This window comes from Barbus barbus, assembly GCF_936440315.1.
Source record: "Barbus barbus genome assembly, chromosome: 13".
Taxonomy (NCBI): Eukaryota; Metazoa; Chordata; class Actinopteri; order Cypriniformes; family Cyprinidae; genus Barbus; species Barbus barbus.
In genome coordinates, this window is record NC_136741.1 from 17,572,672 (window position 1) to 17,588,883 (window position 16,212).

Below are 16,212 nucleotides of genomic sequence, written 5' to 3' on the forward strand. Positions count from 1 at the left end.
TTGTATAATAATTGTCAAAGGCAACTCAAGGGTGTTGCTGATTCTGGACTCAGGGTCACATTGTAACAGATGGGAACATGCTTGGTATTCAGAATGGATTTATTCTTTGACCTTTAGATGTTAACTCAAAGGAACACACTCTGAGCTGATTTAAGACTTTGGTAGTAAAATGGAGCATGATTTAAACATTCCCTACAGTTTAAGAGCAAATGCTGCACTTTATTTTTGTCCATATTGTAATCAGCAGAGAGGTCAAACAAAATGGTCAAACACAGCATAAAAATCTATTCAATCTGATTTTGTAACAAAATAAGTTGCTGTGTTTTCAAGCTTTTAGATTGTTTTAGCTAAACAAACTTTGGTCCACTTTAAAATATTATGGAAATGTAAAATGTGAGCATTTGTGGACTCTTTTGAAAAAAATTAATTTGTTCAGCAAGGATGCATTAAATTGATCAAAAGTGACAGTAGATGTTACAAATGATTTCATTTTCAAATAAATGCAGTATTTTATTTTCTAATATTCATTTTGATGACTTTATATTCTTTAAAGAATTCTGAAAAAAATGTATTACAGTTTCCACAAAAATGTTAAGCATTAATATTAAACTTCAGCTTTGTCATCAAATAAATAAATACATTTTAAAATATATTAAAATAGAAAACATTTACTTTAAATTTTAATATTTCACAATTGTTTTTAATGTATTTTGATCAAATAAATGCAGCCTTTGTGAGCATAAGAACCCCAAACCTTTGAATGGTAGTATGTAAAAAAAAAAAAAAACTTTATGAATCGTTCTAAGAACTGTTTTAAAATAATAAGCACATAGGATTGAAACCGCATCATTTAAAATGAAATTAATATACTGACATATTCAATACAGTCCCTAATTACTGACTTAATAAATAGTTGTGTTGAATCAATAGATGCCATTACATAAAAGGTTATGATCTCATATGAAACATGTCCATAAACCACAAGCTGACGAAGAGTATATACTGTCATTAATTCAGGATTTTTCAACTTTAACCTCCCACAGGTCTAAGCTTCTTTCCATTCCTTATTCTTTTCCGTTGCTGAACTCTTAACCTCTGTCATTTCAGGAGATCTGAGAAGCTGGCCTCAAATTAATGAAAGATCAAAGTCTACAAACAAAAGCTCAGAAGTGAATAGAGAAGCAGAGCAGTCTCCCATCAACACCTTTGGCTTGATCATGCATATTATCACAAAAAAGTCACATCATCCTGCGACTGCACCCAACGCCAGTGTGCATCATACTCCAGTTGAACTTTGCCGTTCATTTTGCAACTCTCCAACTCAACTTTGCCATTCTTGTAGGGTTTCATTTTAGGGCTCAGATTCTTCCCCAGCTTCTCAGCGAGACAGGCCCTGGGCGAATCTGGTCTGACCATTTGCTTCACTGCTTTGTCCAGGATTCCATTTGTCTTGCTGGGCTGGTACGGTCTCGATGTATCAGACGGTGCTTTATTCCAAACCTGAGCTTCTTCTTTAGGGGCATCGCACTTGACTTGTGGAGATCGGGTTCCAGATCCAGTGGAACTTCCCACTCCTCCTCCAGTACCTCTGGAGCCATCTGTCCCCATAGGGGTGGCACAGAGTATTGAATCAGCCCCACTAGAGGGGCAGTACTCATCCAGGTCATCAGCTAATGTGTCCAGATAGCTGCCAATGGAAATGTTGTCCAGCTTGTCACGGGGGTCCTGCAGACTGCTCCAGCTGCCCCTCCAGGAGGTGTCAGGACCCTCCCCTAAGCTGTACTGGCTGCTGGTCAGGCTGCTGCAGCGGCTAGTGAGTGCGCCACGCTCTTCCAGGAGCCATTTCACTGCCTCGATGCCCTCATGAAGTGCTAGCAACTGGTTCAAGATCTTGACATCTGCTGCTCGTAGATAAGCCTGGCCAGAGGAAATACACATGGACATCAAAACATTTTTCACCAATCTTAAATAGTTAAACATAAGTACATGCAACACTTTTTATAATAAAGGTTCTTCAGTGGAATCTATAGGGGCTTTCACCCCTGAGGAACTTTTTCATAGTTCCTAGAACGCGTGTTTTTAGCATGTTCACACTGCAGGAACTAGGAACGTATTTAGTTCTAGGAACTCCGTTTGAGCTAACTAAATTAGGGCCTACTTCAGAGTAGGGTCTAAAACAGTTCTATAAGAACTATCAGTGATGTAAGTGTACACTGACTGGCCAAATGCATATGAAACACCGGCAATCACGTAAATTGTGCATTTACATTCCATCTCCGTTATCACGAAACCCATGACACACAAAAACAGCTTAGATCACGTCATCCTCCATTCACCGGTTGTTGATGTTTGTAAATGCCACGAATAAAGACGTCACTTTGCCACACACAAAGTCGTGGCCTAATGGTTAGAGAGTCGGACTTGTAATCCGAAGGTTGCGGGTTCGAGTCTCCGGCCGGCAGGAATTGTAGGTGGGGGGAGTGAATGTCCAGCGCTCTCTCCACCCTCAATACCACGACTGAGGTGCCCTTGAGCAAGGCACCGAACCCCCAACTGCTCCCCGGGCGCCGCAGCATAAAATGGCTGCCCACTGCTCCGGGTGTGTGTTCATGGTGTGTGTGTGTTCACTGCTGTGTGTGTGCACGTTGGATGGGTTAAATGCAGAGCACGACTTCAGAGTATGGGTCACCATACTTGGCTGAATGTCACTTCACACTTCTAGCCGCTTCAGAGTTCCTGCTGCTGGTGCGAATGCAACCAGGCAAACAACCTGAGGGGCAAATTGGTTCTCTAGAAACCATCATACTGGCTCGTTCCTAGAACTACACGGTGCGAAAGCCCCTTATGGTTCAATAAAGAACCTTTAACATGGTTCTTTTAAGAACTGTTCACTGATAGGATTTTTGTGGAACCCAAAATGGTTCTTCTATTGCATCGCAATGAAAACCCTCTTTTGGAACTTTAATTTTTAAAACTGTATAAAGGAATAGTACACCCAAAAATTGACATTTTTGTCATTTCATGCATATTTGCATATAATGCAATATTCGTATAGGGTTTGCATAGGGGTGGATAGAGAGTTGGACTTGTAACCTGAAGGTCGTGGGTTTGAGTCTCAGGTCCGGCAGGGATTGTAGGTGGGGGAGTAAAAAAATCAACACTCTCTCCACCCTCAATACCACGACTGAGGTGAGACCCTTGAGCAAGGCACCGAACCCCTAACTGCTCCCCAGGCGCCGCAACATTGGCTGCCCACTGCTCTGGGTGTATGTTCACTACTGTGTGTGCACTTGGATGGGTTAAATGCAGAGCACAAATTCAGAGTATGGGTCACCATACATGGCCACACACCACTTCCCTTTCCCTTTCTTTAATATTAGTTCTTTGATTTGTTCCTTATACAAAGCTATTGAATGTCTCTACAAGACTGAATATAGTGCATTGTTGAATGGTCCACTTTATGGTGCTTTTTTTGTCATTTAGGAAGTGTGACAACTTTAATAATTGCTCTAAATGCATTCTGATTAGTGCTGATTGTTGTATTAAGTCTGAGGTCTTTGCTGACTGCAGAGCCGGAGGTCCATTACTGTAAATGCTGTTGAGATTTATAGATCTTCCTGACAATATCCATTTCTGTCAAGCACTCTTCTCTTCCTGTTTCCCACAGCAAATGGGCCAAGCAATTTTTATCTGACACATCTAAACTTGATAAAAATGAAATCAAATTAAATTAAGTATCCATCACCCTAAATGATCAATTGATATATATACACTCCCCTCCAAAAGTATTGGGACAGTGAGGCCAATTCCTTTATTTTTGCTGTAGACTGAAAACATTTGGGGTTGACATCAAAAGATGAATATCAGACAAGAGATTTACATGCCGGCTTTTATTTGCAGGCATTTACATCTGGATCTGACACACAACTTAGACGATATCACCTTTTGTTTGAACCCACCCATTTTTCATGTTACCAAAAGTATTGGAACAGATAGAATTAACATTGATTAAAGTGAAAAAGACTTAATATTTAGTTGCAAATCCTTTGATTTCTTTCTTCTTCAGGACATTCCAAATGGTTGAAATGGCTATGGCCAATGTGTGTGCAATGGCTCTGATTGATTTTTCTTCTTTTCTCAGCTTCACAATTGCTTGTTTTTGACCAATAGACAGCTCTCTGGTTTTCATGCTGGTTACACCTCTTGACTTAACTATAAATGCAGTTTGAACAGGCAAAACCCAAACCTCAAACTGAGCGTAGACATTCAGTGCTAATTATTGTTTGAATAATCATTGTGATAGGACATACCTGGGCAACAAAATACACCTGTCAGTCACATGTTCCAATACTTTTGCTCACATGAAAAATGGGTGGCTTCAAACAAAAGGTGATATCTTCTAAGTTGTGTGTCAGATCCAGATGTAAATACCTGGAAATAAAAGCTGGCATGTAAATCTCTTGTCTGATATTCATCTTTTGATGTCAAACATGATGGATGGATGGATGTTGTTATATATGCTCATCATTCACATCACTAGCTTCCTCTTGGACTTCCTGGGGAAAATCAATAGAAAGTCAAAATGGATGCTATTGATTGTTTACTTGGTCTTTTGGCTTAAAGCAATATATTGGATCCTTCCTCCATCATTAGACCCTTTTTTAATGTATTCTCATTTTATGAGGTATATCTGTCAAACATTCCTTTAGAAGTATGTTATGAAGCTTCATTTGGCAGCAGTGAAACATTTTTGTCAGAAAGTTAGACATTTACCACATGTAATATGATATACAAAGTCTTGAACTCTTCTGACTGACTGAAAAGCTCTTCAGCCCATAAAATAGTGCTCATCAAATAGTAAGCGCTTCCTCTGAAAGCCAGTGCTTTGGCTCCCACAATCCCTGACGGATACTGCCCTGTCTGCACCCCATCAGCTACGGTTACACAGCGATTCTTAAAGAAACAGTTCACCCAAAAAAGAAAAATTCCCTCAAGTCCCCTTGAAACTCACACTGGTTTGGAACAACATGATGGTGAGAAAATTACATTTAATTAACCTTCTGACACGTATTGTGACCATTTTTGAGTAAAAGGAAGATGTTTAAATGTGGATAATGTGCAAAATGTCAATAGATTCAGGACCAGCTTGAGACTAGGATGTAATAAATCAGTTTAAGTGCACTGAGCCTGCCATAAATGGACAGCATACTCTTATCCTATACATCCCGGCTTCTGTGTAATTTAAAGGCCATAGTGCACTGCTGACGTCAACCACACTAATTACAGTACAAAAAAACCAAAAGAGAACGTTTCGGTAAAAGAGAGCATAGGATTCAAAAAGAACAAATGAGGCAGTGAGGGGGGAGGGGCAATAAAGCTGAATTTAGAAGGCAAAGACAAACAAGCGTTTTTACAGCAAATAAGGAAAGATGTAAATACATAGGCTAAAAGACAAGAGAGATTGAGAGAACAGATTTTAACAACTCTGCTCTGGTGTGGGTTGGGTTCATGTCGGCACCCCAGTCTGAGTTGCTGAGACTAATGAACACACTCATAAATATTCTCCAGCGCTCACCACATCAGTGCTGAGATGGGATCTGGCTCTGCCCAACTCCAGTCTGTCTGCATCTCTATATACGCATTAGGACCCGGATGAATTAAGCATGCACTTCTGTTCAAAAGAGTCAGGCTGGGATTCTTTTAATATTTTTGTTTTATATGTTCACCTAGGCTGTATTTATTTGATCAAAAATACAGTAAAATACTGTGAAAGATCATTACAATTTAAAATAACTGTTTTCTGTGGTGTCAAAGCTGAATTTTCAACAGCCATTACTCCAATCTTCAGTGTCACATGATCTTTCAGAAATCTTTCTAATATGCTGATTTGGTGCTCAAGAAACAAGAAATTTCAAATATTTTTTTATTTTTTGTGGAAACCTTGATACTTTTTTCTGGATTCTTTGAATATAAAGTTCAAAAGAACAGCAACAATTTTGCACGTTTTAATGGCACTTTTGATTAATTTAATGCATGCTTGCAGAAAAAATTTATTTATTAAAAAACTGTGAACAGTGTACAGTCTTTTCTGAAACTGCTTCACAGTGACCGGCCTTCTTTCACCCTTGCGACCGCGGTGAGGATCGACTTGATCCGAGCAGGTGTCATACGAGCCTGCATTGTGAGCGAATCCCACACCACGCCCAGATAAGTGGTTCTCTGAGCCGGAGAAAGCACACTTTTCTTGGCGTTCAATCTTAGCCCCAGCATTTCCATAAGCGCGAAAACAACATCTCGATGTCGAACCGCCATCTGCTCTGATTGAGCTAAAATCAACCAATCGTCGATGTAATTGAGTATGCGAATGCCTTGTAGCCGCAACGGAGCAAACGCAGCATCCACACACTTCGTGAAAATGCGGGGTGAGAGTGCTAGGCCAAAGGAAAGAACCCGATATTGGTAAGCTTCGCCCCCGAAAGCAAACCTCAGGAACTTCCTGTGAGTGGGAAGGATGGACATATGGAAGTATGCATCTTTTAGATCGATCGTGACAAACCAGTCCTTGGACCTGATCTGAGACATGACCTGTCCTGAGAGTAAGCATCTTTAACTTCAGTCGCATGACTGAGCGGTTCAAATGACGCAGATCTAAAATCGGACGCAACCCTCCATCCTTCTTGGGAACTATGAAGTACCAGCTGTAGAACCCGGACTCTCTTTCGTGAGGAGGGACCACCTCGATGGCCTCCTTCCTCAAGAGAGTATCTACTTCTCGTTCCATTACCAGAGCCTGCTCAGGGCCCACCAGAGTGGGATTCACCCCATTAAATCGAGGCGGAGGAGAACCGAACTGGATTTGGAGCCTCTCTCTACAGTATCCAGGACCCATCGTGACACATTTGGCAGTAGTTTCCAGGCTGCTAAATGGTCTACTAAGGGAACCAGTCTCTCGAGACTGGCCTCTGGTGTAATCAGCGCAGCTAAGAAGGGGTGGCGAGCATCTCAGTTCCGCGCTTCCGGGCGGAAGAAACTAAGATACATGCCTCGCTGGAGATCGCTGCTCCCTGGAGCACCAGGCTTGGTAGACCGACCTCCTGAGGGAACAGGCATTGTGATGTCATCGGAGCTCATGGCCTCGCGCTCATCCAGCTCTTTAAGCAGGTCAGCCTGGTATGCCTGCAACACTGACATAGTGTGCCAGCCTGACCTGCCGCCGCGTACCCCTTGCCTACCAGTGTTGAAATTGTACACAATGGCTTGGAATGCAAGGACGGAGCCTTTAGAGACAACGCAGTGTCAGGGGACAGATAGCTCGCGAGCGTCTGTTCCACCCGAGGCATCGCTCTATAATCGCAATCATTCAATCCCCCCACATTACCGTAGTAATCTGAAGAGGGGGATGAAGATGCGGGCCGAAAAGGGTCTTGCCCACGACCTCGACACCTCAGTGTGGAAGAACGGCAAGCTCCTTGCTGGAGGTGATCGCTTCGCTCACAGAAAGCGTTCATCCAGTTTGCTTGTCTGCGGCTCAGCTTGCTCCTCGGCCGGCCAGTTGATCTTTAACTTGGCCACAGCACGAGTCATCACCTCCAACAGCTCCTCATACTGGGGCGACTGAGGGGGCGGAGCCTCGGTGCGCTCTACATCAACCTCCTCAGAGGAAGATAAGAGAAGTACCGAGTCCATTCCCCGGGAAGAAGTAACCGCTGAGCAGGCTTCCGATCCCGGAGAACGGCCGCCGAATCTGATGGGTGACTAGGGACTCGCCCGTCTCCATTCCCTCCAACAGATCCACTTGTGAACCCCACAAGCGGCAGCGCTGCTCCGCCTCGGCGGCAGCGGGACCAACCCCACGGGGAACGCTGGTGAAGGCTCCCCTCACATTAAAGAGAGCCTTCCGGGAGCGAAGCACGTGCATTAGAAGGAGATCGCAAGGCACCCTCGAGTGCCGACTGTGTGTGCTCCGCTCCCAAGCAGAACGCACACAAGCTGCTTGTACTGCGCGCTGCTCTCGCCTGTGACATTTATGGAGCTTATACGATAGACAAACAACACCAAATAAGACTCACAACAGATTGAATAGATAATACACACACAGAGCGCTTGCTGAATGACAAAAAGCTGACGCTGGTTTCACCGCACATGCTTTTATACCAGCTGGTCATTACGTCACCCCGTCCGTGACGTCTTGCCCATCCTTTGGAGGCGTTCCCCAATGCGTTCTCGGACGCAGCTCGAGTTCCTGAAGAGGAACTACATTTTGTCATTGTCATCCCAAACCCATGATGTGACTATTTTTTTCATGAAACACAAAAGGAGAAATTCTGGAATACGTACTGGTTGCTTATTGACAACTTACTGGAGCTTTCAAGCTTTGAAAAGGAAAACAAAAGCACTTTAAAGTATTACACAAGTTGTCCAATATCTTTGAAACCCCAGCTTTGATAGCTCAGACCATTATTGTCTTTGTTCACTGACAATATTCCCTTCCAGGGATCTGGACAGGATCATTGAGTCAGTGAGTTGAACTCAAAAACTGGATCAGTCCAGTTTGTGAACAAATAAATCAGACCGTTTGTATGAACTGAATTAGCCAATCCTTTTTAAAGCTTGAAACCAGTGCCCATTCATAGTAATTGCACAGATTCTTCTAAATGTACCCCAGTTTTCCACAAATAAAAAAAAGCCATATGGGTTTGGAGCGACATGACTGTGAGTAAATAATGACTGAATTATCAGACATATTTCTGGGTGAACTATTTCTTAAAATAGGCCTCAAAAAATGCTAAATAAATGAAAACAATATCATCGTAACCCCATGCAATACAGTGCAGTGTTGCTGCAATAATAGTATGTAGCTTCCATTCTTCCACATGAGCCACACAGTGACCCACAGACTCTCCTTAGGGAGAACATTCCACAGTGTCTGAGGCTCACACTGGAGATTCTCAAAGCCAGAAGAATTCCATTTACCCACTCCTTAAAACCATAGCTCATACGTCCTGTGTTCTAATCCCTGGAATTCTGGAGAGCTCATTTTCCATGAAGTGGTGTCCTGCTCTGTTAAGAATCACACCACTGTGTGCGTGTTAAAATGAATATATAATAATTCAGTGGTGGTTTTACAATAGGCACAGCTATATTGTAAGATAAGTTGCATAAAAAATTAGACAAACTTGTAATTATCTCTAATAAATAAGTTAAAGTAACAGTTCACCCAAAAACTATGTTGAATATGTTAAAGTACACACAAGTTGTATGTATTCATACTTGCTGTATCACACTTCTATCATATGCATAGTCATAGTCATATGGACTATGATTGTGTTACTCGTTTCACAGTCAGGGTTAGAAATTAAAAGTGCAGGGGACAAAAATGCACCAAATATTCATGTGTTATTATTAGTTTTTTTATTCTATTCTAGTTATGCACCTCTGCAGAGTATAATCTAACACAGTAACCGGTCAATTATTTCAAATCTAGCAGAATATTTATTGTGCTATAATTTTTTGTTCATTATTTAGAGCTATTTTACTGTATTTAATGTTAAACTGATATAAGTTATAATTAACACCCATAATTGTTCTGATTTAGAATTGTATTCAGTTAATTGATTTAGTTAAAATGAACTTCATCATAGGTAAAAAAAAAAAAATTAAAAAAATAAATAAAATATGCTCTTTAAAATCAATTTATGGGGCAAGTGAATCATTTTTTTATGTGCACTACTGTTAAAAAAAAATTAGGGGTTGGTAAGATTATGTAATGTTTTTTAAATATGTGTCTCATAATCACCAAGGCTGCATATACTATAATATTATATATATATATATATATATATATATATATATATATATATATATATATATATATATATATATACACAGTGGCTGAGCAGAGTCAAGACATTTGCAAATATGATTAAAAAAAGAATATGAGACAAAAGTAAAGAATGTCACATTTTATTATTAGCCGTTTCAACACATACATGTTTTACCAAATAAAAAGATCAGCACTTTTAGAGTTCATCCCACTCATTGATGTGAGCATAAGTATTGGGACAGTTGAACATAAGGAAGATATAAAAGATTAAAAGCTATTATTTAGTTGCAGATCCCTTGCGCACAATCACAGCAGTGAGTCTGTGACCCATAGACATCACCAGCCTCTTGGTCTCATTCTTTGAAATGCTTTTCCCAGCCTTTAATGCAGCCAATTCCAATTGTTGCTTGTTTTTGGGGAGTTTCTGCCTTTACTCTCCTCTTCAGCTGGTGAAATTCATGTTCAATCGGATTTAAATCTGGAGATTGACTTGGGCAATCTAAGACTTTCCATTTCTTTGCCCTTATAAATTCCTTGACTGGACTGGCAGGGTGTTTTGGGTCATTGTCCTGGTGCAATATGAAGCACTTCCCAATGAATCTGGTGGCATTTTCTTGAATATTGGTAGGCAAGATGGTTTTGTACCCTTCCAAATTCATTCTGCTACTGAAAGCCATGCATGCCCATGGCATGACACCACCTCCACCATGCTTTACAGATGAGGCTGTATTCTTGGGATCATTTGCAGTTCCCTTTTTTTCTCCACATTTTTGCTTTCCCATCACTTAGATAAAGGTTCATCTTTGTCTCATCGGTCCATAAACAGTTCTAAAACTCTTCTGGTTCACCTTTGTGCTTTTTTGCAAACTCTAATCTTGCCTTTCTATTTTTGGTGCTGGTCAGAGGTTTGCATCTTGCTGTGTAGCATCTGTAATTCTGTGTCAAAGTCTCCTGAGGACAGTAGATTGTGAGAGCATCACCCCAGCTTTCTGGAAGTTGTTGGTGATTTTACAGACACGTCTTTTAGGATTCATTTTCACAGCTTTTATAATTTGTCTGTCATCAACTACTGTTGTTTTCTCAGCCGATCAGGTCGTTGTTGGTTGCTGGTGTCACTGGTGGTTTCCAAACTCTTGATTTCTCCATGCCATTTATTTTTTCTAGAGCTCTAACTGACTTCCTCTTTTCTTTTAGCATCCAAATTGCTTGCTTTTCTCTCAAAGTCAGCTCCCTCATCTTCATACTGGTTTGTGTGTGTCATCATCGAATGCAAGATTCAGAATACAGAAGTAATGGATATAACTGATACGACACATTCCCTGCTTTTAATACCTGAAGAATTAATGCAACAGGACACAGCTGATCACTTAGAAAGACCTGTGGGGCATCTGTTCCAATACATATGCTCACATCAGATAGAGGAATGAAACTCTAAAAGTGCTGAACTTCTCAGCTGGTAAAACATCTATGTGATGAATCACCCAATAATAAAATGACATTCTGTAGTTTTGTCTCATATTCATCTTTTAATCATATTTGTAAATGTCTTGACCCCACAGCTAACAGAGCAATTTTGACGGTCTTGTCAATCAACTATCGTGGGAGCGGACTTTTGCAGAACTACGTCATTCTGACAGGAATCTCGGAACAGCCTGAATTGAGAAAGGGAATTTTAAAATAGGGATTTAAAAAGAAAACACTGGGTGGATTTGTATCATTATAGGATGGATGTGTACACACAATGTTCAAACAACTTGAAAAGTGAATTTTGATGACCCCTTTAACACTTTTAATCAGTTTAATGAATCCATAGCTTAATAAAAGTAATAATTTCTTTAAAAAAAAAGAAAAAAAAATCTTACCGACTCAAAACTTTTAAACTGTAATGTTTTTTTCTCCAGCAGCATCTCTTATATTCCAATACGTCACTGCTCTCTCTCTCATCTAGCGTGACACATGCACTCTATCTCTCTACATTCCTTCCTAACCTCTACGTCCTCCCACTCTCCCTTTCAACCTTACTCCATCTCGCTTTCTCCCTCCCTCATTTCCTTTCTCTTCTCGTTCTATCAGACTGGAAGAGTCATCTCCCTTTCCTCCATCTGTCAGCACACCATACCCTGTGGTTCCCATCTGTGTGTCAGGCAGGGAGAGAGAGTTGCATTCACCGGGGGGCCAAGATTCTCAAAGACATCAAGTACATCTCTCTCTCTCTCTCTCTTGCTATCTTCACGCAGATCACAGGTGACATAAACAACAAGCTGTTTGATTTCCCAATTACTTCCAGTGTTTTAAAGTCAGAAGTGATAATCATTTTGTAGTGATATGCAAGTCACTTATTTCTGTACATGTTTTTTGTCAAAAAGTCTACACTGTCTCACACTATACTGGCACTATACACAAGTTTGTGTTTGTGTGTGTGTGTGTCACTTGACTGTGACCCGGACTGCTGCAATGTCACAGCGTGAGGTTAAAGTTCAATGACAGGCGGCTTGCTCTAGCTCATGACTGTTTGGGAACAGTGTGAAATGGCATCAGAAGAACACTAAAACACTAAATCAATTCTCTTAAAGGAACACTCCACTTTTTTGGAAATAGGCTCATTTTACAACTCCCCTAGAGTTAAACCATTTTTGAGTTTTACCGTTTTTGATTCCATTCAGCCGATCTCCGGGTTTGGCGGTAGCACTTTTAGCTTAGTTTAGCATAGATCATTGAATGGGATTAGACCATAAGCATCTCGCTCAAAAATGCCCAAAGAGTTTCTATAATTTTCCTATTTAAAGCTTGACACTTCTGTAGTTGCATCCTTTACTAAGACCGACGGAAAATGAAAAGTTGCAATTTTCTAGATAGTTCCTTGATTATTACGCCGGAATGAGAGTATAGTTCCTAGCCATATCAGCCTAGAAAATCGCAACTTTTCATTTTCCGTCAGTCTTAGTACACGATGTAACTACAGAAGAGTCAAGCTTTAAATAGGAAAATTATTGAAACTCTTTGGTCATTTTTGATGACCAAATGCTAATGGTCTAATCCGATTCAATGATCTATGCTAAGCTAAGCTAAAAGTGCTACAGCCAGACCCGGAGAACGGCTGAATGGATTTAAAAACGGTAAACCTCAACTGTCTAACTCGGGGAGGTGTAAAATGAGCCTATTTCCAAAAAAATTGGAGTGTTCCTTTAACACCCACTCTAGAATTGAGTGCTATCTGTAATATTACCTGGAAGCCACTATAGGTACAAATGTAACTTTTCAATGCCATGTACTCTTCCTAATATGATGATCCCCTTATGAGGGATTCCTTTCCAAATGTATAAAAGTGGCTATAGATATTTTAATATAAGAAGACCTATGTTTATTAAATATTAAACAAAAAAATATTGGGCATAAGCCTATTTAGTTTGTATTTCTAACTGCTAAAAACAGGGCTGTCAATAGAATAAATTGAACTTCCATTTAAAAGTTTGGTCTGTAAAATGTTCTAGAAATATTCTTGAAGCCTGTTATGATCATTTTTTGCTTCCGTAAAAATCATATCATTACAATAACTGTAATTTATTCCTGTGAAGCTGATTTTTCAGTTGCTATTACTTCAGTCTTCAATGTCAAATGATCCTTCAGAATTGTAAATGTTGAAAACAGTTGTGCCCCTTAATATTTTTGTGAAAATCATGATAGATATTTTTCTTTGATGAATAGAAAAGAACATTTATTTTGATAAGATTTTTTTGTAACAATGTAAAAGTCTATAATGTAATGTTTAATCAATTTAATGCATCTTTATATAAAAGTTTTCATTTCCTAAAAAGAAAATGACTCCAAACATTTGAATGGTATTCTATTGAAAATGATAATAAAACTTGATTAATCCAGGCAGTCTTTAGAAATTAGATTGAAATCATAATAATGTAAAATGCAGTGTTAATCATATTTAATTAATATCAAAAGTGAGCAAGTTACCTATTACAACCCTAAAAAATATGATTTGTTTTTGGAAGATAATCTTTTTTCTCTTAAAATTTCTGTGGATCATCTTGCTATGTCCAGCTTGAAAACCTTCTCATTTACATTTCTGTTTTAAGCCTGTAAACCATCTGTACACTTTAGTTCTAGATGCACAGAGAGCACAATTAATTGTTTTATTGAACTACAGTTTTCCAAAGCATACCGATATATAAACACATATTTTGACAAAAATGTCAAGACATTGCTTTTAGCACCCTTCACCTTTTTTATTTGAAACCACATACAGGCTTGTCTACACAGATATGGGCTTATGCTGCAGTAAACCACTGACATGTTAAGATCACAGATGTATCTGCAGCAAATTAAGAACACTGCCTTCCAAAAATCAGAAATGCAACTGGCAGTAGCATAATCCATGACAGCTTTGGGGCCTTTTACAAAGTCTCCCACTCAGTAAAGAGCACCATAGCAACAACATCAGGGTCCATTTGCTAAATGGCACTGCATTCCATAGGGAAACAAGCTCATTTCCCTAACTACAACAATTCTTTATACAACCGAGGGCGTATCGGCCCCAAGTGTTTGAACTTACAGTATGAAGCATTAACTTTGAAAACAGCAGCAAATCTTTTACCAAAACTCAAGCCACTCCTTCACATCAATGTCATCACAGATATGTGGCCGCCAGCATATCATCCGTTCATTAAAAACATTACTGCCTGTATGACAGTTTTGGGCTCATGTTTCAACGCACTATTTACTGTTTGGCAATGCTGTGAGAAATTCTTTTGCTTCTGGTTGATTTGGTTTGTGGAATGTGGGTTAGGACCCTTCAAAATGAGAAAACAACAACATGCTGCAGGCTTCTTCTTGGGAGTTACGTTATGAAAAGATACAATCATAGTATATAAGAGCTTTACACTGGAATTTTTCTATAGATATGTGACAGAAAAAACAAGCAATCAAAAAAGCCAGAGGCTTTACGTTTCATAAAAAAAGGAGAAACAAATTGACCACGTAGCATATCTGCTATGAGAGTCATGCACACACACATTTATAAATATAGCACATATTATACACATTTTTTGACTCTCTGTTGTCACACATTCATTTTATGCTTAAGTATAAATGTGGTTGAGGATATTAAATACAATACAGTTTGATGGAAGTAAATGAAATTAGTTTATTATAGATGTAGAATTTGATCTTACCATCTCCATTTTAAGTTTTCGGATCTTCTCATCCAGGCCCTTCTTCTCGGTCTCATTATTGTCAGTCTGATGATGGGAGATCATTTTGTGCTCTTCTCTCATCCACTTCAGGAGCCCCTCTGGTGTTTTTCTCCCCACTTTCAACTCCAGATCCTTTAAATCTGGCACTGATTCACAGATATTGCTCTCCTCCATGATTATAAACAGGATCTATTTAAAAGAAAAGAGGGGAAAAGGAAAGCAATTGCTTTGTATTAAAAAAGAATGTAGCTCCTTGACTAAGTTATGAAGCATCCCACTGATATACAGTATGCCTAAAAAAACATATAACAGTCATAGAGTAGGTTTTTATTATTGCTGAAATCCGCTTATGTCTGATCAAAAAAAAAAAAAAAAACACACATCACATGCGTCAACTGAGCTGAACGCATCATCACACGAGAGTCATACCTGATTAATATCCTAAACATTCACACGACTGTTTTCTTTCCCAAACGCAGCCTGTAAGATCTCCTTCAGTGGGAAACACAGAGCACCTGAGCATGATGCGAGTCTCTCTGAAGATCGTCGTTCAAATGTATCCGATCTGCGTGCTGTTCAAACTCCTCGGCTGTGCTGATGATCCCATGGCTGTGCAGAGGTAAATTGTGGATGTGATGTTCGGAGATGAAGTCAGGTTTGGAGAGGAGCTCCCTTCAAACTGAATGTCTGTCCTGATGGGCTGCTGGACTGAGTTCCACCTGCATGACAGACAGAGAGCGGAGCGCAGAAGTTCACTGCCGTAAACAACGGAGTAAACGCGTCCGTGAAATGAACAATTCACTCCCACAAGTTAACCCGTTACCGGTAATAGACCTACTTTATTAAAGTCCTTTGTTATACCTATATATCACGTGCAATTTTAATTAATCGCGGTTACGCTTCATTTAAAGTGTTTTTGATACAGTGTAATTATACATTTAAGTACTGAGTAATATTACAACACTGACAACATGGTTATGGTTAGTTAATTGCATGTAATTATGGATATTTTGCTGTTATTGTAAGTAAGTAGGCTACATGTAACAAGGACACTGTAAATGAATTGTTACCTTAATCACTATAATAGCTAGCTAATAACAATAAGTATAGGCTAATGTCAAGCATCTTAACAAAATTAATTTAATCCAAATATATTGAATATGAATGTGTATTTTAACTATAAAC

The 16,212-nt window shown here is 39.6% G+C and overlaps 1 protein-coding gene across 1 annotated transcript; it reads right to left on the reverse strand.

Moving 5' to 3' along the window:
• Nucleotides 1-1,074: 1,074 nt before the first annotated feature.
• LOC306879443 (leucine rich adaptor protein 1-like) lies at nucleotides 1,075-15,766 on the reverse strand. The gene is made up of 3 exons (XM_079432392.1): nucleotides 15,457-15,766; nucleotides 15,007-15,216; nucleotides 1,075-1,917 (listed from the first exon to the last, which is right to left on the reverse strand). The coding sequence occupies exons 2-3, from the start codon at nucleotides 15,199-15,201 to the stop codon at nucleotides 1,228-1,230; spliced, it is 885 nt and encodes a 294-aa protein (XP_079288518.1). The 5' UTR covers nucleotides 15,202-15,216; nucleotides 15,457-15,766; the 3' UTR covers nucleotides 1,075-1,227.
• Nucleotides 15,767-16,212: the final 446 nt, after the last annotated feature.

Excerpts from the sequence above, each read along its gene's own strand:
- LOC306879443 (XM_079432392.1), bottom strand. The coding sequence starts at position 15,201 with ATGGAGGAGAGCAATATCTGTGAATCAGTGCCAGATTTAAAGGATCTG. Across the intron at positions 1,918-15,006 it reads GAAAACTTAAAATGGAGATG|GCTTATCTACGAGCAGCAGA; the intron begins GTAAGATCAAAT and ends TCCTCTGGCCAG.